The 24,325-nt window shown below is 42.6% G+C and overlaps 1 protein-coding gene across 1 annotated transcript in view; it reads right to left on the reverse strand.

Annotated features, from left to right (window-relative positions):
* LRP1B (LDL receptor related protein 1B) overlaps window positions 1-24,325 on the reverse strand; it is a 1,691,377-nt gene that overhangs the window by 413,053 nt on the left and 1,253,999 nt on the right. The window contains exon 36 of the mRNA XM_088474914.1: window positions 263-397. Within this exon, the coding sequence (XP_088331040.1) occupies window positions 263-397 (135 nt within the window). The remainder of the gene's footprint in view (window positions 1-262; window positions 398-24,325) is intronic.

Consider the following 24,325-nt stretch of genomic DNA (forward strand, 5'->3'; position numbering starts at 1 on the left):
ATAATATCAAGTTATTACTACTAAATCATCTTCAGCATTAAAATCACATATCTAGAGGCCCCGAAATGTCAGGGAGAGCCTCCCTGCCAGAGAAATTGATTCTGTACACTTGTGTGTCTAGATGCGCAAATATGTCATTATTGGTTAAAAAAAATAAATATAAAACAACAAAAAAGGCATTTTAAAGATCATGGCCTGCAACATGTACAAACACTTTAGAACAAGCCCAATGACAGTTACAAGAAAAACATAAGGCAGCTACCGGCTATCCAGTCAATCGCTATTCCTTCCACTCTCCCAAGGCCGTTTGTAATAATTTCCTCTCTCCAAGTCTGGTCTCGTTTAGAGCGGCTGATTTTGTTGAATCCCATGTCAGTCCAATATATTGTGTCGTTTCCTGTAAGGATAAATTAACCATCGGTTTTAAGAAGCAAATCAGTTGGAGGATAAAGGCAATCTTCATGGAGAGAAAGGAAGGAGTACTGTAACAGATGCAATGATTTGGATAGATGGTAAAAATGTTTAAGAAATATACATTTGTACAATGCCCAAACATGCACAGGATCTACAGCCCAGGAATTCATGGGAGTTGGGGGTTTCTGAACATATATTCTGTCCCATGCTTGAAGATGGTCAGACAAAGATTAAAATTCACCACTAAGCTACTGTATAAGGCTGGTACAGTACATGTAAAAAAAACGCAGAGGTTAATTAGGCATATTAAAGTATTCGTTACTGATGACTCCTCATCCAAGTTATTTAGGATATTTAAAATAGTTATTTAGGATATTTTAAACATAATCAGGATTACTAAAATTTAATGATTGTCAAATATTTGTCAGCTGTGCAAAATGGAAGACAAGCTGTGGCTGAGAATGAATGACATTAACCTACCTATAGTAAGAAACTGCTTATAGCGTTATATCAAATGGACGAATGAAGCGGAAACAAACTACTTACATCTGACACTCAGCAGGCATATTATAGGTATTAAAAATATGTCTGCACAACCAATTTCATCCTAGATGCACAATACCCTCTCTTTACCCAGGTTAAAAAAAAAGTTATACTAGACAGTGCCATGGCTACAACTTCTCATACTGTACATAAAGTGTCACATTATGCAAAAGGTCAGTCACCTTGTAAACCAGAAACCTTGGATATATGGTTAAGTGGGCAGTATGAACACAAAGGTGTCTGGGAACGAAGGACCTGATTCAGACCCGCTCGCTAGGAAGTGTTCGCACGCAGGCAGTCGATGTTTGCATTCTGCACATGCGTATGCATCGCAATGCGCGTGTGCGAACCAGTGCGAGCTATCGGGAAGTATACGCTCGCTACGCATAGACAGCCCCGCTGAATGAGTGACAGGAGAAGCCGTTTGTAGGTGGTGTCAGGGGCTGGCCAATAGAAACGGGGGAGTGGAGATGCGAACGCAGGAGTACCTGAGCGTCTCAACACCATTTCAGAGGCGTGCATAATTAAGAGGCAGCATCATAGTACATGTCACTTGATTGTATTTCACACTCACAGTGCTTGCGGCAGGGTATGGTCAGCCACAAGCGCTGCGAGCGCTTCCAATGGTACCCGATGTACCAATGGTTGCATACACTTCCTGGAGATGACGTGCGCAAGTGGGTGTCTTATGAAAAGCTGGTGGTTGTCTGCATACACAGAGCGATCACATGCCTAGCCGTGCGATCGCCTGCCTTCCCAAATTTGCATACACATCCTGCTAGCGAACGCATCGTGCGAGCAGATCTGAATCCGGTCCAAAGCTCGGAATGATTGTCAGCCTAAATCCAATGTATAGAAAGGCATCATAATCTCTTTTAAGAGAAACAAATAAAATCTGACAAACTGATGGCAACTAGAAAAAAAAACATGTTATTTGTACATCTAACATTGCTGGCTTTGTTGATGGTGACAAGAGTGATGCTAATGATGTACATATTGATTGTTGGTTGCTGCACCTGATAACAATTGTAAGATGTAACATATAAGTTCTTGGTCAGTGTCTCTACATGTTTGTATTAATCCCAGACCATTCAGGGCTGCCAACCATCTCTGTTGGAAGTATTAGACAGAGAGAAGAAGCACAGTAGGACGCATGCTGGAGCACTGCCTCTAAACGCGCACTTAGCAAAAATGATAGCTTTATAAATTATGCCTTTCAAGTTTGGTCAATGTGAGTCATTTTGGGCTAAATAACAGGTGTGCAGAACCAAGATGCCAAGTGACTAGTCGCTAAAATTCTTAGACTAACACTGTACCTGCTTTATATGTCAATATCATTACCAAAATATATTAATTACTCTCTAAATCTGTTTGTACTCAGACTCATGCCAGAATAGATGAGTAGTCAAATGTATAAAGCCAGGCACAATATATGTTTTTTCAAACTCCCCTTATTCCTAAAACAAAAACAAAGAAACAAAAAAAAAACATCCAGTGTATGTGGAAGATGTATTTCATTTTAATTTGATATCTAAAGAAAAACTAAGAAATCAATCAAAACTTCTACAGACAAAACTTAACTCTAACTGAAATAACCCCTTAGGGTATATTTACTAAAGTGCGGGTTTTTAGATATGGAGATGTTGCTCATAGCAACCAACCAGGTTCTAGCTATTATATTCTATTAGGTGCTAGATAAGAGTTAAGAAGAATCTGATTGGTTGCTATGGGCAACGTTTCCATTACTGAAAACCCGCACTTTAGAAAAATACACCACCCAGAGTCTAGTTATTGTACATTTCTGCTAGAAAGTGAGTGGGCTGTATTAGAGCTGGGATGCGGTGTAAAGGTGCGTACACACGTATTGATTTTTTGAACGATTTAACTATAACAACCTTGTTATCGTTCAATCGTTCAAAAAATCGTTCAGTTTCTGAGTTATAACAATGAACGAAAATGGTTCAAGCGCGCTCCCGTTTGTAGTTTGTAGTTCATTTCAGACTGTCCAACATAACGATTTTCATTAAGGGAAGAAACATTTTTCATTCATCGCTGTAAAAATCGTTTATTACACGTCAAAAAATCGTTCACTTTTTCAAGGGAAAATCTGACAGATAATGGTTGGTTATAAAATCGTTATGTGTGTATGCACCTTTACAAAAACAAATAACAAGCAGAAACGTCTTGTTTCATATCAATTCGCTAATTTTAAGCAGAAGTGCAGCCAAATAACAGTAAATAGAATTTCTGGGGCTCCATAAAGCCCTAGTTAATCGCTCATGATATCAAGATACTTTGTTGCTGCCTGTTTCCATATTAGCTAAGTTAAAGCCAGAATTAGTGATCTATGACATATGGAAGTTTGGATAAATTGTACAGTTATTGTATTGTTCTTTTTCTACACAAGGATGTAGCTAGATATTTGAGGACTTCACTTAATACTTTGTCACAGCTCACAAACCTCTTTAAATATTGGTGACAAATAATGGTTTATTTTAAAAATATGAAATGGAAATTATCTAAAAAAACTAAAATTCTCCTTTAGCCCTTAACTAGTCAGTTTTCATCTAAGTCAAAATAAAATCTGTCATATTACAAAAACTTTTTTACTTAATCAGCAGAATTGTTTAGCTGAACAAGCTTTCCAAAATCTCTTTGAGAATGTCATTGGCCTCACTAAGGAAATTTTTTAATCTGTCATTGCAAAATAAAGCTTCACGTTTAATACAGAGAGAGTCAGCAACAGCATAAATATAATAAGAATGGCCAATACATATTTGCCAGCCCTTTCCGTTGTACCGAATGCCAATCCTGATTCTGTTCTACAGAATCAGTCAGTGAAACACTGAAATATCAATCAAAGACAGGTTTCTTGACACATATCCTACTAATGAGATTTCTAAAGCCATTCTCATCAGTAATTGTGCAGCAGGGATTCCTATAGTGTATAGGTCAGGCATTTTTAAACAGATGACTTTGATAATGTAGACACCTCTTTTTTTTATAGAACAGCTACAGTAGCTGGTGTAGGTAAGGTGTAAATGGGGGAGGAGTATGTGCTTTGAATCAAGTATTTACATTTGAAATCCACGTATGTCTGCCACAGAAAAGAAAATATTCTGCAATGATTGCAGAAAGAGCCTGCAAAGATGGCCAATGCATCTGCTATTTCGCTCATAAACCATACTTGCCCACTCTACTGGAACGGCCAGAAGGTTGGCAAAACTTGGGTGGCACTCCCGCCCGCCCAAAGGAGTGGGCAAGTCTCCCAAAGCTGGACGCCTTCCGCCCGCAGCCAGCCACATACTGAGTGAAAGTGTGCAGTCCGTAAAGTCGATACGCGATTCACACTGAGGGCCTGATTCAGAGCCGGACGCTATTTGCGCTCGCTCGTTCAGAAAAAGGGGCTGGCTATTTAAATTGAGCGCTCGCTCTTTGTGGTCTGTTGACACCTCTATGTCTGAGCGAGCGAACGAAACATGCGCTCGCTATTTTGTAAAGACGCCCCTTGGCCGCTCGCATCATACGTCATCTCCGCTATTTATTAGATTAATCGAGTACATCGAAAGGCGTATGAACTGCTCGCTATTCTTGTGGTAGCATTTTCCTACCGCAATCATGTGAGCAGTTCAGGCTAAAGACAACCAAGTGACGTGGTCGATGACGCTGCTTTGTTAATTATGCACACCCTTAAAACGCCCGTTTTGACCGTTTGGCACGCCTGCGTTCGGATCTCCACTCCCAGTTTTCAAGCACCTTCCCCTGTTACCACCCACAAACGCCTCATCCTGTCACTCAAATTAGCAGGCATTCGCTATTTTGCGAGCACATGATTTCCGACCGCACTGACTGGTTGGCGCATGCGCATTACAACCCATACGCATGCGCAGATGTGCAAACATCACTCGGAGCGAACGAGCGGCCGCTTACGGGCGGGTCTGAATCAGGCCCTGAGTCACGCCATTGTGGTCTCAACTCCTGCTTCACAATGCCAGTATCTGCTGAATTCTGTAGTGGAGGCTGGACCACGATGATGAAATTTTGTCATCACTCTCACCACCCCACCCACTTTCCCGTGACGTGCCCCCTGCTGAGCTGACCTGGCTGTCCCCTCCCATTTAATATACTGATCATTATAATTATACAATATATTAGAGAATAAAAAAAGAGATTGCTTCGCTCACATTGGTCCTGATTCAGAGACGGTCACATTGCCAATGTTTAACCACAGTTGAGCAATATTTTGCTACTGCATATGCACAAAAAGTCTTGGAATCTCTTACTGTGCACATGCAAACCAAAGGGTACAATGGTGTATGGAGTTGCACACTACATCACTATGACTAGAGACAGCATATGCAATACCTAAGCATTTGTGAGTGGAGACATGGAAGTGACCTAAAGTAATCACAAAACGAGGAAATTTCATGGGCATTCTATGGGGGCGTTGTGGGCCTGGGCATGCATGCGGCTGCATTTTCTGTCACAGAACCATAACCTCAGTGCCCATATTTTAAGAAAGTTACAAGGGAGACTATGCGCCAACCAGGGACTGCTCAAGAAGTCGATGTTGAAACCGATGATGCATCGATGGTAGAGAACTAGGATCCACCAGTGCAGTTGATCGTTGCTCACGGTATACGGTCAGAATTGCAACAGTAACCATTTTGACATTCATAATATCAACACCACAATGTCGACATTAGAATGTCAACATGGTTCAAACTGTAGACAGGCAACATGTCGTCATGTTCACAATGTCGACAGCGGAACTAGCATCATGTGAAATGTCGTCATGCTGAGGATGTTGGTGGTTAGGGTTAGGCACCACTAGGAAGCTTAGGGTTAGGCTGCGGAGGAGGTTAGGATTATACTACATGAGGGGGAGAGGTTAGGGTTATACTACACGGGGGGAGGAGATTAGGGTTAGGCACTAGGGGGAGGGATAGGGAGAAGATAAGTGACCACTGGTCACCAGGGCTATTTTTTAGACAATTCATCATGTTGACATATCCTTGTAGACATGATGAATGTCGAAATTGGCACTGACAGTTCCACCCTGCAGACATGCTGCATGTCGACATATTGACCATGGTGATATTTTCATGTTGACTGGATGACTGTCAACATGGTAACTGTCGACAAATCATACAACACTTGTTGGCCATGAAGCAGAAATAGAAGGTGGTGAGTTCAGGGATTAATAAGCATCCCTGCAAATAAAGTGGCTATGGCTTCCTATTGCCAGGGGTGCACAAGCCATCTAGCTGATGGTGGCAATGTCAACTTGTGCTTTCTATTGGCCACCCAAATGTTCTGCCTTAGGAGCCCTGCAGATATGACCCATACTATGACATCATCTTTTACACATACAATTCTTAAATGCCCCTTGCCCATTGTTTATATCACTAGCTGTGCCCATTTGTAAAAGATACAAATGTTGGAAAATGTTATATATACATCCAAAAGTCCATGACACTGCAAAAGGCAGTAGCTGCACTATAACGTGGAAGCACAATGTATGCTGCCAGAGACTCGTCTTTTACTACCTGCTTTGCCTGATTATAATCAAAATGTTACATAAACATACAGGGCTTAATTCAGAGGTGGACACAGATGTCGCCACACTGCATCTTTCTACACAGCTGTGAATGCGTCTTTACGCTAATGACTGAGACACAAACCAGCTGCGGCGCTAATCTGTTGTACGATGCACCATCGGTCACATCACCAGAGACTGCTCCAGCCCTATGGAGGCGCAGAATCTATATCTGAACATGGCCATCTACAGTAGGTCAGTGCAACTCATTTGTAGGCACTGCAACTGATCACAACACATCTGGCCGCCCAACGAAATAGCATCGATTAAAGTCTTACATCGTTAACCATTGGCATGCATGCACAGTACATACTGCAAACATTAACTGCTTGCGTGTGGCATCAACAATACATGTACCACTAAATCCAGCTCACAGTGGGCCAGATTCAGAGGTGGATGCAGTTCATGCACGGCTGAGATTTCTCAAAGATTTGTGTAAAAATATGCGAATGTCAGTTTAAGCGTTCCATTTGTGTGCTTCCGTGTGACGGACAGGAGCAAACACTGCAATGCCCACTTTGCATATGTGAGCAAGGCGCTGTATTATGGCAGAGGCAAAATAGTTTATGCTCTATTTCAGCTGTGCTCATAACAGCCTATCAGATGTTTGCTTTCATTTTCTTACAGTTTACTACAAAATGATAACTATTGTGTGATTGGTTGCTAATTACACAGTTACACATGTGCTATTTTTTAGCAGGAAATTTTGGAGAATAAATTTCAAAGTAGGAACCTGGCGAATAGATATATGTAGATCAATAAAACTCTGGCAATTGTAGTCACTATGGACAACTTTTCACTGGATACACTTCCCAAAACCGTGCTGTGCTCTATCAAGTTCCTTTTTTTGAAATTTATTCTCCAAAATTGTATACCCCTGATGAAGTCCTAATGGACGAAACGCGTTAGATTGCGGAGTGAATTCATCACTCAGAAAGAATATATGTACACTGGATTCTAGTCCTTTAAAGGGAATAACAGGATAATGCTTGTCAAAAATTGATTATGTAAGCATCTTTTATGTATACACTTCATATGTCTAATGGACAGAGAAATTTTTTTTATAATAAAAATTATTTTATAATAAAAATTATTGTTTAACAAATTCTAACAGTTGGCCATTGGGACATTTTTCTGGGTGTTCTCTGGTGAGCAGGTCTTTTTTTAGATAAAATATTTCGGATTATATAGAATATACTATCAACAATATCTGGTTTAAATAAACAGAGTAAATAGACTGTGAACTGGATTATAAAAGAATCCCTATATTGGTGACAAGTTGAATTGACTTTGAATTCTCATCACTAATAAGAACTTTTTCAACATATAATTGTTGTAATGAAAGACAATTGATTCTATTGCGCCCTCTAAATCCATTTTTTGTGTATGATTTGATTATTGCTTTCCCACTAACAGGAGTTCAACTTGAGGTGCAGGATTTTATGTTCTACAGCAAAATAAGGGCATTTTTTCTTTATATATTTATATATATATATATATATATATATCCATATATATTTATATATCGAATATATATAAACTGTTTTGCTATAGTTCCACCCTCGGTAGCTCCACCCACAGTCCCTGAATCTATTTTTCCAGACACATGTAAAACAGTATTGTAAATGTCCATCTTAATCACTATTTTTTATTTAAATAAATGCAGATGAATATGAAGTAACTTGTAGCATTTTAAACATTTTAAACCTTTTATCAGATGTGGTGTGTCATGTGTGCAAATTACTTAACTACAAATATTATAATAATAATAATAATAATAATAATAATAATAATAATTACAAAAATTAATGACAGACATAAATTTGGCAGAAAAACTGTTAGTTATTTAATTAAATAAATATGTATTTAAGAGAAAGTATACTGGCAAAGAAAGGACAGCCACCATCAGCACAATCCACAATGACAACCAACAACATACAATGTAGGCGGATGCCGCCCAAGGTGCACAACTTGACTATAACACAGCCATAACACAACAAAGGGTGTCCACCTTCTAGCTTGACCACCCACCAATAAGGGTGATGATGCTGTCCCCGCCAGGGTGGTCGGCCAACTATCAGGCAATGAAGGAAATGCATCCAAAATTAAATGATTGCACCTGGACTGGTGAGCTACCGTTCTTTCCTGCCGCAAAATAGCCAGCGACCAAGTACCAACCAAAAAAATATTAGGGAGGGAGGGTGTTAAGATTGGAACAAAGAGGTTTTGGCCCACACTCCAAGCCTTTAAATAAAGTCCAACACAGACACACCCTTGTCACAACATAGACTGCTAAATCAAGTAATCAGCCCTCATGCCAGCCCCATCCTAGAGGCATAGACTATCTCATTCTTATAGCAATCATTCAGTACACTTTCATAACTAATCCTTTTCCATCGCTATTACTAAAAACACAGATTATAAAGACCCCTCACTCTTGCTATCTGTTGTGTGAGCAATACTTTTCCTCCAGCCATTTTCTTGAGTTGTCCATTTGGAAATGCAACTGAAGAAATCATCACAATAACACTAATGCCATGTATCCATTAGATGATATATTGGATGTTTGAATGATAACGATATCGTTATCGTTCATCGTCTGCAATATCGTCCAGTGGATATGCTGTCTACGACCAGCGATGCGCGCTCCCGCTGATCGTTGATGACGTCACTCATCACCCGAACCTACTGTCCAACCTGATGATATCGTCATCTTCTGCAGGTTCGGGGATGAAGAAGGGTGCCCGGCACAACGACATTGAGCACACCACTGCTGGGTTAACGAAATTGAGCACACCACTGCTGGGGACACACTTATACCCCTTTTATACCTAAATTCCGGGTCTGACCCAGAAATCCCGGATCTGAACAGGGTTCCATTCCGGATCAGACCCAGAATTTAGCAGACGCCAACCCAGGACATTCCTGTGTCTGCGCTGTTCACAGCGGAATCGGGTCTGCATAGACCCGGCTTTTCCATTGTTGAAGTGGACGCTTGGAGATGACATCATCTCCAAGCGCCACTGAAGCCGGACCAATCGGCCAGCATGCGGCGCACTCCGGGTCATCGTGACCCGGAGTGCGCCATTCACACTGCAGTGTTTCACGGGTTACGCCTGTGTTAAACCCTGCAAGATACCTGGGTTGGATTGCCGGGTCACTCGACCCGGCGATCCAACCCTCTCCCCTTTTACACCAAGGAGCTACCCGTGTTAACCCTGCAATAACCCGGGTTTTAGCTCCGGTGTAAAAGGGTTATAAATGATATCAATCATGGAGCGTATCGTTTAGTGGATACCAGCCTTAAAAGTGTGTGGTGGACTTTAACAGAAAAATACCAGCACTCAGCATCATGCAGGGAGCAATTTATTTTTCCTATTACCTGAGCTGTTCTGACATGTAAAGAAGGAGAAGACAACACAGGTTATCCTCTACAACACATCAAACTATTTCACCTTTAATTAAGCCCAGGATGTTGCAATTGAAAAATTTTTGAAAATTCAGAAACAGAGTAATAGCAACGTTAAAAGGAATCAGATTAGCAATTTTGAGAATATATTAATTATTTTGTTTCTGTTCCTTATAAATCGTTTTCCTACATAATTATAACTTGCCACGCACATTGCAGACTTGTGCTCAAAATATCACAAGTACACTGTATGTTTTCTGCAAGTTTTTGGACAGTATAAAAGTGCTAAATATTAACTGAAACCAACAACAAGAAAAGGCTGTTATTAATGAATTGGGTTATGGCATATTTACCATAACACACAAACATGAATCTGGTAACAGTTTCTCTAAAATGAAACATTACAAAGTGTCATTAATTAGAGAGACTATTTGTCCTTTTGACAAAGTCATTAACATTCGGTAAATCTGGGTCAGAATCGCCTCATCCATCCTGGTTCCACACTGTACGATCGTGCCCAGCATGTGGATTTATACATATACCAATTTCTGAATGTTATACAATAGGTCAGGGGTGTATTCAACATGCGACTCTCCAGCTTCCAAATCCGGAAACATACAGTATTTGTTGTTTATTAAAACTAAACTAAAGCCTAAATTTAATATATGTTGTATAATGATAAAACTCAATATTCAATCTTTGTTAATGTTCCATTGTAATTTACTTAAAATATAGGCTATACTGTAGCAGTGGTTCCCAAGCTTTCTTGAATCAGGGTGTCCTAGAGTAGCAGTTCTTTTATCAAGGCATCGTTAGGCCAAAAGTTTCTTATTGGGAAATTCAGAAAAACATATTAAGTATATTGTGCTTATCTGTCATCCATAGGTTCCATTATGTGGTGGTGGACAGGGTTTCTACAGATATTTTATGATTGGTAGCCCCCAGCACTGGTTTTGCCTATCACACTGACTATAAATAATTTGATTTGTTGCTGGACCACCAACCCATGGCAGCCCTGCAAGTGCTCAGTGGCACCCCAGGGTGCCACCTCACCCAGTGTGAGAACAACTGGGCAATAGGGTACAATTTAGCATTTTTATGATCTTCAAATTCCTCCCAAGGAGCCTGGAGTGTGTGCATGCCCAGTATGATCCCTCGTTTACCGCTGCGATAAGCAAGTGGTAAAGAGGGAAAGTCATCACTGGTACATGGCACAGTCTCTTAACCAATAAGCTGTCTGGCACAACAGTTATGTTAATGTATCTGATCTCACTGTTGGGGAGCTGCAGTAAGCTTTGGAGAGTGATAAAGTACCAACCAATCAGCTACTGTCATTTTTCAAACACAGCCTGTAAACAGTTAGGAGCTGATTGGTTGGTACTTTATCTCTCTCCACTTTATCACTCATTAAGGCTTAGTGCATCGCCCTGACTGGTGGCGATAACATGTTAATTAACATGGCAACAATGTGAACATTAATAAATAGGCCACATATTTATAATTTTCAGGTCAGTGATTAAAGGCTGCTGATAGCAAAAGTTCAAATACTGTAGTAAAGGAAATACAGTACATGACTACAGCCCTGATCTGTAGACAGCATTTCTGCTGCCCAGTAGACTGAAACTAATGACTCAGATCTAGTGTGAAGCCTTCTCTAATCTTTTGACTACCCAAAGGTGATTTTAGCCCCTAGGCAGGGCCGGTGCAAGGTTTCTCGGCACCCTAGGCTTAGCTTCAGCCTAGCACCCCCCAGCCCCCACCACAGTAAAGCTGCCAGATACAGAATGAATCTATAGAGAGTCTGTAGCAGCTAGATAACTGTGAGAATAAACAAATAAAATCAGAAGGAGGGGGGATGATTGGAACATATTATTAGTAATTACTGAAGGGTTAAGGGAATAACACCTCAAAAACATTCAAAAAGACATGGTGGGGGCACATACAGACATGGAGGAGGCACATACAGACATGGAGGAGGCACACATAGACATGAAGGGGGCATATACAGACAGGGCACAAACAGACATGGAGGGGGCACAGACAGACATATCATTCCCCTCCTTCTGATTTTTTGTGTAGTAGCCCCCCCTTCCCATCTATTCAATATCATAGTACTCAGCCTCCCATCAGTAATTACCAGACACCCCCTCCCTTTTAGTAACAACCATATTTTGCTGTAGTCCTCATTCAGCCCCCAGCAGCATGTTGTTCTTATTGTGCACCGATCCCCCTCACCTCTTCCGGTGGTTGTATGTTCTCCAAAGTGATACTCAAGGTGTAGGAAGGAGGGCCTCACTGTGAGTCATGGCAGGGGTAGCACTGGCGCCTCAAGAGGAATGGCTGCAGAGGTGAAGCTGAACTCAGCGCAGCAGAGCCAGGAGGTGTTCGCGGCTCTGCTAAAGTCTCCTCTCTCCTAGTCCCCAGTTTTGGTTTACGGCCTCGCTCTCTATCGTTTGTAAAATACAGCACGCGATGTAATGCTGTCTCCAGGTGCACGGGCCAGCCCAAAGCACTGAAAATGGTACCAGCCCGGGCGGCATCTGGCACCCCGCCCCCCCTGCTCTGGCGCAGGAGCTGTCTGGCTGCTCCACAAGCGCAGCACTCTGCAGGCAGCCTCCAGCTTTAGCAGTGGCGAGCGGCTGGGTGCGATGTGCTCAGAAGTTCTGGGAGCTGCTGATGCCTCATCCCCGACTCGGTGATAGCACGGGCGCTGAGAAATAAAGCAGGCTATATTTTCTAGGGGAGACTTACTGAGTGCCGCCCTTAAGGTGCCGGCACCCTTAGGCAGCTGCCTGAAGCTGCCTAATGGTAGCGCCGGCCCTGCCCCTAGGCTCCCACTTTTTTCCTTAAAAATAGACCAATAACTGTGCACTGTCTTGTGAGATGAGTCTAGTGCAGTGGTTCCCAAGCTGTGCGCTGTGGCACCCTGGGGTGCCTCGGGACACTTGCAGGGGTACCTCAGGTTGGTGGTCCAGCACAAATTATGTATGGTCAATGTAATGTAAATATGTATGCTCAATGTAATGTAAATATGTAAATATGTGTCCACCACCACAATACTGGCCCTAAGGATGACAGATAAGCACAATTTACTTCACTTTACTACTTTACTGCATTTGTTTATGAATTTCTCTATAAAAAATCTTTGGCTTAGGGGTGCCATGAAAATGATGCTGATACTCTAGGGCGCCGTCATTCAAAAAAGTTTAGGAACCACTGGTCTAGTGAGATGAGGTGACGAAGCCTCCCTGCTCCTAATGGGAGGTGGGAATGTTAAACACAGATATGAATCATCCTTTCTTTAAAGGTAGGAAGATAATTTTGTATTAGCCCATTACTTTGGAGCACAGTTTATTGCACGAAATGATGCCTCATGTCATCAATTGTAATATATATCATTAGTATTACACCATTATCTTTCCAAGCTGTACTCTCTGTAGGTCTCAATGTGAAGCTAATATTCCAATTTTTGTTACTGTAAAGCACAGCTTGGATTGTTACTGGTGTATTTGGAGAGTGCAGATCCATTTTTATATGGTTTATAGTAGGGGTGAGCGGGTTCGGATTTCTGAAATCCGAACCCCCCCGAGCCCCCCCGATCCGAGGCCGATCCGAGTCAGGCTCGACTTTTCCCGCCTGACTCGGATCTGAAATCGAGGCAAAACGTCATCATCCCGCCTTCCGGGTCTCGCAGGTTTTGGATCCTATATAAGGTACCCGCGTCTGCGCCATTTTACTCACTCGGCTGTGGACAGTGAAGAGGGAGGGTGGGAGTTAGGGCTGGCTGGGCTAACAAAATAATTGTGTGCGCAGTAGCCGCACGTGCATCAACAAAGTAGTGCCAAGCGTGCGCCTGTGTCATAAGTAAAGGGCCAGCTGGCTTTACCGTTAAAGGGTGCTGTAACCCCCAAAGTACACTCCAGTCCAAACCAAATAAAAAAATATTTTCTGTGTTTGTGAATTGTGTGCGCAGTAGCCGCACGTGCATCAACAAAGTAGTGCCAAGCGTGCGCCTGTGTCATAAGTAAAGGGCTGGCTGGCTTGACCGTTAAAGGGTACTGTAACCCCGAAAGTACACTCCAGTTCAAACCAAATAAAAAAATATTTTCTGTGTTTGTGAATTGTGTGCGCAGTAGCCGCACGTGCATCAACAAAGTAGTGCCAAGCGTGCGCCTGTGTCATAAGTAAAGGGCCGGCTGGCTTGACCGTTAAAGGGTGCTGTAACCCCCAAAGTACACTCCAGTCCAAACCAAATAAAAAAATATTTTCTGTGTTTTTGAATTGTGTGCGCAGTAGCTGCACGTGCATCAACAAAGTAGTGCCAAGCGTGCGCCTGTGTCATAAGTAAAGAGCCGGCTGGCTCATTTCTTAAAGGGTGGTGTAACCCACAAAGTGCACTACTCTCCAGCAAAAATAAAAAAATATTTTCTGTGTTTGTGTGCGCCTTAGCTGCACGTATATATCAATATAACATAAATGGAGGACCAAACTTTCTCCGATAATAATAAAATAGGGAAAGATCAAGAACCACTTCCTCCTAGTGCTGTTGCTGCTGCTGGGAGTTGTTCATCATCCCAGAGAGGAAGTAGGAACACCACTACTTTTACTAAACAATTGACCCTCCAACAGTCCCTAGCGATGAGGATGAAGTACGACAGCAGTCATCCTGAAGCAAAACGTATAACTGAGGCCTTGACTGCTATGTTGGTGTTAGACGTGCATCCGGTATCCGCCATTAGTGCAGTGGGATTTAGACAATTGATGGAGGTAGTGTGTCCCCGGTTCCAAATCCCATCTAGATTCCACCTGCATCCTCAAAGCAGCAGCGACAAGCGTGCGTCTGTCTGTTAAAGGGTGGTGTAACCCTCAAAGTGCGCTCCACAAACAATAAAAAAATTCTTCTTTTTTTTTCTGTCTTTGTGAAATGTGTGGGCTGTAGCCGCCCCTGCATCCTTAAAGCAGCAGCGACAAGCATGCGTCTGTCTGTTAAAGGGTGGTGTAACCCTCAAAGTGCGCTCCACAAACAATAAAAAAATTCTTATTTTTTTTTCTGTCTTTGTGAAATGTGTGGGCTGTAGCCACACCTGCATCATTAAAGCAGCAGCGACAAGCGTGCGTCTGTCTGTTAAAGGGTGGTGTAACCCTCAAAGTGCGCTCCACAAACAATAAAAATATTCTTATTTTTTTTTCTGTCTTTGTGAATTGTGTGGGCTGTAGCCGCACTTGCATCCTCAAAGCAGCAGCGACAAGCGTGCGCAGGGCCAGATTAACAATGGGGCGGATGGAGCTACAGCTCCAGGCCTCCACATAAAAATAGGCCTATCAACATGACAACATGATTACCTAGCTGGCCATAAATAGTTTTTATAGTTTTCCCCCTAAAAAATTATGCAATTTTTCTATTTTTATGTAGTTAGGGAGACATTGTGTCTCATAGTGTAGGGCAGTGTACCCACCAAGGTGACTCTGACCACACCCACACAGCACCAATCACAGCTATTCCCCTTCTCAGTATAGGCCCTTGAACATTTTCAGCTCCAGGCCCATGTGGGCCTTAATCCGGCCCTGAGCGTGCGTCTGTCTGTTAAAGGGTGGTGTAACCCTCAAAGTGCTCCAAAAAATAAAAAACTATTTTTTTTGTGTTTGTGACTTGTGTGCGATGTAGCCGCACGTGCATCAACACAGTAGCAGCGCCAAGCGTGCTCCTGTGTCATAAGTCAAGGGCCGGTTTGGACATCTGGTCCGGACTGAAGGACGTGCCAACAATTTCTGACAAGTCTACTGTCACTGCATATGATACTATCCTCAAAGCAGCAGCGACAAGCGTGCGTCTGTCTGTTAAAGGGTGGTGTAACCCTCAAAGTGCGCTCCACAAACAATAAAAATATTCTTCTTTTTTTTTCTGTCTTTGTGAAATGTGTGGGCTGTAGCCGCACCTGCATCCTTAAAGCAGCAGCGACAAGCATGCGTCTGTCTGTTAAAGGGTGGTGTAACCCTCAAAGTGCGCTCCACAAACAATAAAAAAATTCTTCTTTTTTTTCTGTCTTTGTGAAATGTGTGGGCTGTAACTGCACCTGCATCCTTAAAGCAGCAGCGACAAGCGTGCGTCTGTCTGTTAAAGGATTACATCGGTGACAGCATCCAAGTAGGCATGTCAGACAGTCCGTACCTGTACTGGCAGGAAAACGAAGCAATTTGGAGGTCCCTGTACAAACTGGCTCTATTTTATCTGAGTTGCCCCCCCTCCAGTGTGTACTCCGAAAGAGTGTTTAGTGCAGCCGGGAACCTTGTCAGCGAAAGGCGTAGGAGGTTGCTTCCACAAAATGTGGAGAAGATGATGTTCATAAAATGAATTATCAACTCTTCCAGGGAGACCAGCCTCCAGAACGTACAGAGGGACCTGTGGTTGTGGATTCCAGCAGGGACGAATTAATACTCTCTGAGGATGAGGATGTACACAACACTGAAGAGGGTGAGGAATCGGTGGATGAGGAGGATGAGGACGACATCTTGCCTCCATAGGGCCAGTTTGTGCAGGGACAGATTAATTGCCAGCTTGTTTTGTGGAGGCCCAAACGAACCAATCATTTCAGCCACAGTCGTGTGGCAGACCCTGGCGCTGAAATGATTGGTTTGTTAAAGTGTGCATGTCCTGTTTATACAACATAAGGGTGGGTGGGAGGGCCCAAGGACAATTCCATCTTGCACCTCTTTTTTTCTTTGAATTATGTACTGTTTGGGGCCTAGTTTTTCAAACTGCCATCCTGTCTGCCACTGCAGTGTCACTCCTAGATGGACCACGTGTTTGTGCCGCCCACTCGTATCTCTTAGCATAGTCATCCAGCTACCTCGGTGCAACGTTTTGGATATAAAAACAATATTGTGAAGTGTGAGGTGTTCAGAATAGACTGTAAATGAGTGGAAATTAAGGTTATTGAGGTTAATAATAGCATAGGAGCAGAAAAACACACAAATTCTGTGATTTTAGCTGTTTTTATGCTTTTTTTTAAAAAAATACAGATCCAAAATACAAAACCCAGAACCCAAAACACGTAAGGGTGGTTTTGGCAAAACCAATCCAGATCCAAAACACGAAGAAAGATCCAGATCCAAAACCAAAACACAAAACACGAAAAGTGGCTGCTGCACACCCCTAGTTTATAGTATATTCCAAATGGGGTATCAGTTACAAACCAAGTCATGTCATATTCACTCAGCTCTCCTATCATACTGCTAATTTATAGAATGCCTTGGCATACTGCTAGGGTAAGAAACATCAGCAAGATACAGAAGACAAAAGGTTATCAGCAAAAATGCACAACTATGGGTCAGCTTTAGAGTTGTGCGCTAATCCTGCCGCTGCTGCGTCCTTGTACACAGCTGCTATGCGAGAATATTGAAATGTCGTCGAACCTGGAAAATGTATTGAGCCACTCACAAACGGCTTTGCATAGCCAAGCACCTGTGTACAGAGACGCAGCCTCTGTTAAAGATCATTCGATTATCACAGTCTTAAGAGTCTTTGGTCCTAAAGAATGGGTGTGGGAACTGAGACGCCTGGGCCACATTTCTTGCGTACGCCCGATAGGACACATCCCCGAAATGGTCGCAACATGCCTGCCACTCCTTGTTACCGTTCAAAACGCTCCTTGACTGTCAATCGCAGTGCGAGTAAAAACTCGCTGTGTAGGACTACGGTAATGTACTTTGGCACATGCACAATACTGCTCAGACGCATGCAAGGTTTATTGATAATCGTTCAAATCCTTAAACATCGGCATTGTGTATAACTCTGAGTCAGGCCCTGTAACCTATGACATATTGCACAGGTTCTCAAACTCGGTCCTCAGGAGCCCAAACCGGTGGCGTATGTATAATGTGTGCAGTGTGTGCGGGACACACGGGCCCCCCGGGTCCAGGGGGGCCCCGCACCGCACACACTGCACCCATATTATTTTAGACTTACCTGTCTGTGGTCTCACGGCGGTTGTCTGTGCTGCTCAGAACACTGAAGAATGGCCGCCACGGCCATTTTCCAGTGTTCTGCGCATGCGCAGTAGACTCCGGGCACACTCTAGTGCCCGGAATCTACTAAGGCTCCGGTGGCTGGATAGCCGCGTCAGTCGGCTGCCGGCCACCGGAGAGAGAGGAGGGGGCGCCGCCCGGGGAGTGCACACGGGCCCCCTCCTCTCTTAAAATGCCCCTGCCCCAAACAGTGCATATTTTACAGGTCTCCTCACTGAATCACAAGTGAAATAATTAGCTCCACCTGTGGATCTTTTAAAATGTGTCAGTGAGTAATGAATACACCTGTGCACCTGCTGGGTGACCTGGAAAACGTGACCTGTGTGGGGTCCTGAGGACCAAGTTTGAGAACCCCTGACATATTGTATAGTTGGATTTGTTTACACATTTGTATCAGAAACTGATACTGTAAATCATGATTACAAAGACCAGTAAAGTAAAACTACAACCTGCCTTATATAATAGATCTATTAATAATATTCACACATATACATTTAAAAATGATGTGATATTAAAAGTTCAGCTATCAGAAAATTTTAAAAAGCATTTACTTACAAGATCTTTATCATGTGCAAAAAGCGTTTAATTCCCCCAACTTATCTTAAATATCTTCAGTTCCAAAAAGCTCATAAAACTTTTACGAATACTGTATATTTGTGAACGTTATTATTAACTCTTTCATTTATCCCAGTTGCATTTTATCTTATGTGCTCCTTTAAGTCAATTTTTCACAATATTGTGCAACTAATCTGTTTTGTTCCAGGACACAGTATCAAGCCGCCGGCTTGATACTGTGGCCTTGAATGCAGGTGCTTAACCTAGAAGACAGATGTATATTCAAGAATTATTCTATCAAGGGACAGGCTGTTTGTTTTTACCTGTGTAAGAAGACAGTCAAGGGTGCTAGACTGTGCTCGTGTACTGAAGTTCATTTGTGTGTAAAAAGCCAGTAACCCTGAGGCAGTCTCTAGGTAATCCCTATTTGACCTTCAAATGGAGGAAATACGGTTTGAGAAGTCTGAATGTTGTAAAGGAAGATTAGTTATTTATACTTATTGATCAGCATTTGTGGATATTGTGACAGCTGACAATAAATCCATGCTGATATTGTTGAGGTTGAAGGGTGTTTGTTACTGAAGCCCACTACAGAATTATATGGCGAGCTATACCATGACCTGCCATACAAATTAATCCTCAAGGTACAACACTGGATTATCTATTTACGTTATTCATGACTGCACTTAAATTCCACTAACACACGTCTATCTCAGGATCCTGCATTGACCACACGGTTTTCTTTATCCTGTGAAACAATGACTTTATCTGTGAACGATTTGGGATGAATTGAAGAATGAGAGTGTGTCAGGTCCCATTAGAATCTAGATTGTCCATCTACAGACTGATGTTATATTTTTAACACACTGCTCAGTCATAATTTTATGGGTTTGGGACACCAGAAATCGCTGTCACCCTATTTTTTGTTTTGTGTGTACAGTATATATATATATATATATATATATATATACACACACACACACATGTATATACAGTATTTGTGTGTGTATAATTTACACACACACAGTAGTTATACTACTTTCAGGTTCCATACAGCATAGAACATGTCAAGAAATGCACCCTCTCCACACAATTATTTTATTAACCTTACTATGCAGAATGAAATCTCATATTTTTGGATGGCATCACAAAACCAGATGCACCAGTGCAATTCCTCTGTACTTTGCAAGGTCCGCCCTCCTTCCAACCATCTCTCCTTATTGTCCAGTGCAATTTTCTACTCATCTCTAAACAGTAACACCATATTGATCGGCAAACCCATCCATGTGTTTTTTAAGTGAGCTAGGTGTATGGCACCACCAAAGAGGAATCTGTGCTCATCTTCTTCCACTTTGCATTTCATAAATGAGCCCCACATGAAGAACTCCAAAACTTTTACATACCATCTGACTGTCACTAGTTACTTGGGACTTTCCTGATAGGTCTGGAAATTGAGAGTTATATCTCATTCACTGCTGTTTTGCAAAGCAGATCAAGGGAGATCAGCTGCCATGATGTGCGTATTATTCAAAGGAAAGGGAATGGGAGATGGGGAGGTCCATCACATCGGAAGCATACCTGGCTACTTTCCCGTGACATGCGCCACACCCCCTTATCATGTTGACAACCTGATTTCTCCAGAACTAATGATAGGAGATATGCATCATCAGCCATGAAGATAAGCACACACAGGGCCTGATTCACAGACAGACGGCAATGCAATCGCAACTGCATTCTCTCACAGATCGCAGTTGCAAAAATATGCTGATGCCTTTCAAAGCACAGCTGAGCATAGGGACTCCCACTACTGCCTTCTCATATCCGTCCGATGACGTGCACCAGCATAAACATCGGTACCATCGATGCACAGCAGGTAGTCACACAGCATGTAAGGCAAGTCTGACCAGCCACAAACACTGCAGCTCTCCTGACACGCAGAGAGCTCTCATGCTGCACAGGAGAACAAAAGTTATGCACACCCATGAAACAGCGTTTAAACTAGAGATGAGCAGGTTCGGATCTCAGAGATCCGAACCCACCCGAGTTTCGGGGATCTCCCTGCCTGCCCCGGATCCCTCACCAGAGACAAAACCTTGCGACCCCGCTGTCGGGTCGCAAGGTTTTGTTTTGAGCGGGCTTAACGCTGATTGCCTGAGAGAGCAGTCTGTCACGGCTCTCAGCCAATCAGCGTTAAGCCTATTGAAAATGCATACAGAGAGGGAAAAAGGAGATGGCGCACACCATCCCCCACCGCCGGCACCCCCCAACGCCGCACCCACCACTGCCGACACCGCTGGCACCCCCACTGGCAGCATCCCCCGCTGCCAACACAACCCGCTGCTGACACTCCTGCACTGCTGCCCCACGTACTGAGGACACCGTCAGCAACTCCCACACTGCCGACACTGCCGACACTCCCACACTGAGTGCACCAACAGTACCCCCTGCACTGCCGACACTGTCAACACACATGCACTGAGGATACTGCTGGCACCCCGCTCTGCCAACACCGTCGGCACCCTGCTTTCAGAACACCCCTGCACTGCCGGCAAACCTGCACTAAAGACACCACTGGCACCGCTGCACTGCCGACTGAGCCAGCAAACCTGCACTAAAGACACCTCTGGCACCCCCGCACTGCCGACACAGCCAGCAAACCTGCACTAAAGACAGCGCTGGCACCCCCGCACTGCTGACACAGCAGCAAACCTGCACTAAAGACACCACTGGCACCCCCGCACCGCTGACACAGCCAGCAAACCTGCACTAAAGACATAGCTGGCACGCCCACACTGCCGACATCACCAGTACCCTTCACTGAGGACACTGCCAGCACCGCAGAACTGCCATTCCATGTACTACTGAGGACAACGTCAGCAATCTCCCTCTGCCGACACTGCTGTCACAGTAAGTGCACTATTGGTGTATCCAACCCACACTGTATAACACACTGTATCCGTGTTGGAAATTAGAAGCTGAACTACCACATGTTAGTGCCGCCCACTGTGTCACTTAGCTTAGTCAGCCAGCTAGCTGGATGCAACCTTTTGGTCTTAACTAGATGAAGCAAATAATATTGTGAAGTGGTCAAAATTGATTGGAAATTACTGGAAATAAATGTTATTGAGGTTAATTATACTGTAGGAACAAAAATAGGCCCATTTTATGTGATTTTAGCTGTTTTTATGATTTTTTAAGAAAAAAATCCAGAACCAAAATACGAAAACAAAACACGGAGGTGAGGTTTTGGCAAAAAACAATCCAGATCCAAAACCAGGGGGGATCCAGATCCAAAACCAAAACACGAGGGTCGGCGCACATCTCTATTTTAAACGGACAGACACGTCTGCGTTCCTCTAACCATTCCTTGTTACCACCCCTAAACGCTGACTACCTGTCACTCACTTTGTAAATGGTTCCTCTATGCAAACATAATCGCATTGCAATCAGCATTTGTGCATGCAAAATAACAACCAATCGCTTGTTCTGCAGAAAATTGCTTCCATCTCTGAATCAGGCCCACAATGTGCACCGGTAAAGCTCATATATTACAAAGAACAACACTTACACCTACATTACATAAATAGAAATAGTTACGTTAAAGGTCCCCAGGTAACATTATAGCACTGAGCCTATGAACTCTTTGATGACTTGTAATACCTTTACATACGGTATTTGAAAACACATTATCCCCCACAAAATACAAATTAAGGTCATGGTATACAACGCAAAATAGGAAAGTGTTACTGTTATTAATGCAATTACTACATTCATTCCTAACTTAGAATAAATGAAAAAAAGTATTGTAAGAAGTAGCGCAGTGTATTTTTTATACTGTTACCTGCTGTAATATCTGGGACTGGATATATAATTATAGCAGGTTAGAACTATTTGCTGGAATGTAATGAAACACATTACTGTTCAGCTGTAGGTATACAATTACGATGAAATAAATATTTTATGTTGATACAACAGCTAAGACTGCTGTTCAAAGACTCAGTCCCGTTTGGCATAGGAGAACACAAAATGCTTCCAAAGTGTAACAAAATACAAAATACATGCATAATATTGTCAAAAAAATATTTATATTCATTGGTATTCTCATAAACCATAGCAAATAACAACAGAATAAAATGAATCTGTGCTCGGAATTATAAATTGTTGTTTCAGGACCTAGTTATCAGAAGCGCTCATTGGGGGCCAGTAGGTGAGGTAAGACCACGTCTCTTTCTCCTACGATGTCACTGGCGCACACTGAATTAATATGTTGTGTTATCATAAATATTCAGCCCATAGGTGCACTTTAAACTTGGGAGGAAAAAGACTGTAAATCATATTTAGGCAAACTGTAGTTCTCGTAACAAGGGTTAGTATCGCATGATGAGACGCAGGTAGTCTATATCTGATCTAACCCTTCACAATGCTTTCAGCATACAAATGAAAAGTGTCACCGTTGAAGTTTGCACCCATGGGTTTGTTTTTTAGACAACAGGGAATCAGATCCATACTTGCCAACTCACCCAACTGGGAGACTCACAGTTTTCAAGGAGCACTCTCGGACACCCGAGAGAGTAGATCAGACTCCCGCAGATCCAGCCATATCCCCAAAGGAGTGGGCTGTCTAAGGAAGTAATGACACAATATTATGCAGTACCAACCCCCACACCCTCCTGCGATCACCTGATTAAATACTCCCCTGCTCATTGGCCATTATAAAGGCAATAAGACACCTCTTATAACTTTCCAAAACCAAATCAGCAGAAACTTTTCATAATCAATACGAAAACAACCACAATATCGAGGCTAAAATAATTACTCTGGGAATGAAAATGTACTTCTACAATCCAAGCTGTAAAAATTGTTCAGCTTATTGTTATCAAGTAAAACACAAACAATAAATCTCAATATTGTGGTTTGTAATAAGAAATAAAATATTTGTTCACAATGGTTACAATCAATGTTCACAATCTATAAACTAGAGCAAAGAAATCACTGTAACATTTGCTTTTAGAGATGAAAATTCAGTATATTGTTTGTGTGTAAATGTGTTGGTAATATTGGTAGTCTTGGTAAATTAAATATAAATGTCACTCCAAGTTTTAGTGTTTTGCAGCAGGATGTCAGCCAAAATGACAACTAATATCAATATAATAATAATAATAATAATAATAATAATAATAATAATAATAATAATAATAATTATGATGATGATAATATTTTATTATTATTATTATTATTATTATTATTATGTTTTCATTTGCAAAAACAATATATAGGGGTCAAACCAGTTAACCATGATGAACTCGCAGGTGCGAGTTATCGCGGCAACAGCCGCACTTTACGGTAGCCCAAACTTGCTCAAAAAGTGTGCAAATTCAGCCTCAGTGTGGGCTGTGAGGGGTGCCAAACAAGGTGCCACTGCTGACATATCAAATTAATTGCACTGCGACTAAGATGCATTTTTGGCAAAAAAATACATAAAAAAGATGCCCAGTAATAGCAGAGTAGCAGGGGCTGTTTGGTGTGACTACAGCAATGATGTATAAGGACACTTGTATGCATACTTACCTACTTTGCTGCACCCTCCTCAGGGAGGGCGCAGCCAGATTGGCAGAGAGGGGGCATGGTAGGTGGGAAAGTGGGCGATGCAAGGGGGGGTGGCATGATTGCGTCATCGTGTCCCTGCCCCCTGCTATACAGTGCCGAGAAAACAGACATTGTCTAGTGGGGCAGGGCTTTAATGACATAATTCACAGTGAAACGCATTACCCCCCCAAAAC

The sequence above is a fragment of the Taudactylus pleione genome, unplaced genomic scaffold (genome assembly GCF_031769625.1).
Source record: "Taudactylus pleione unplaced genomic scaffold, aTauple2 ptg000156l, whole genome shotgun sequence".
Lineage (NCBI taxonomy): Eukaryota > Metazoa > Chordata > Amphibia > Anura > Myobatrachidae > Taudactylus > Taudactylus pleione.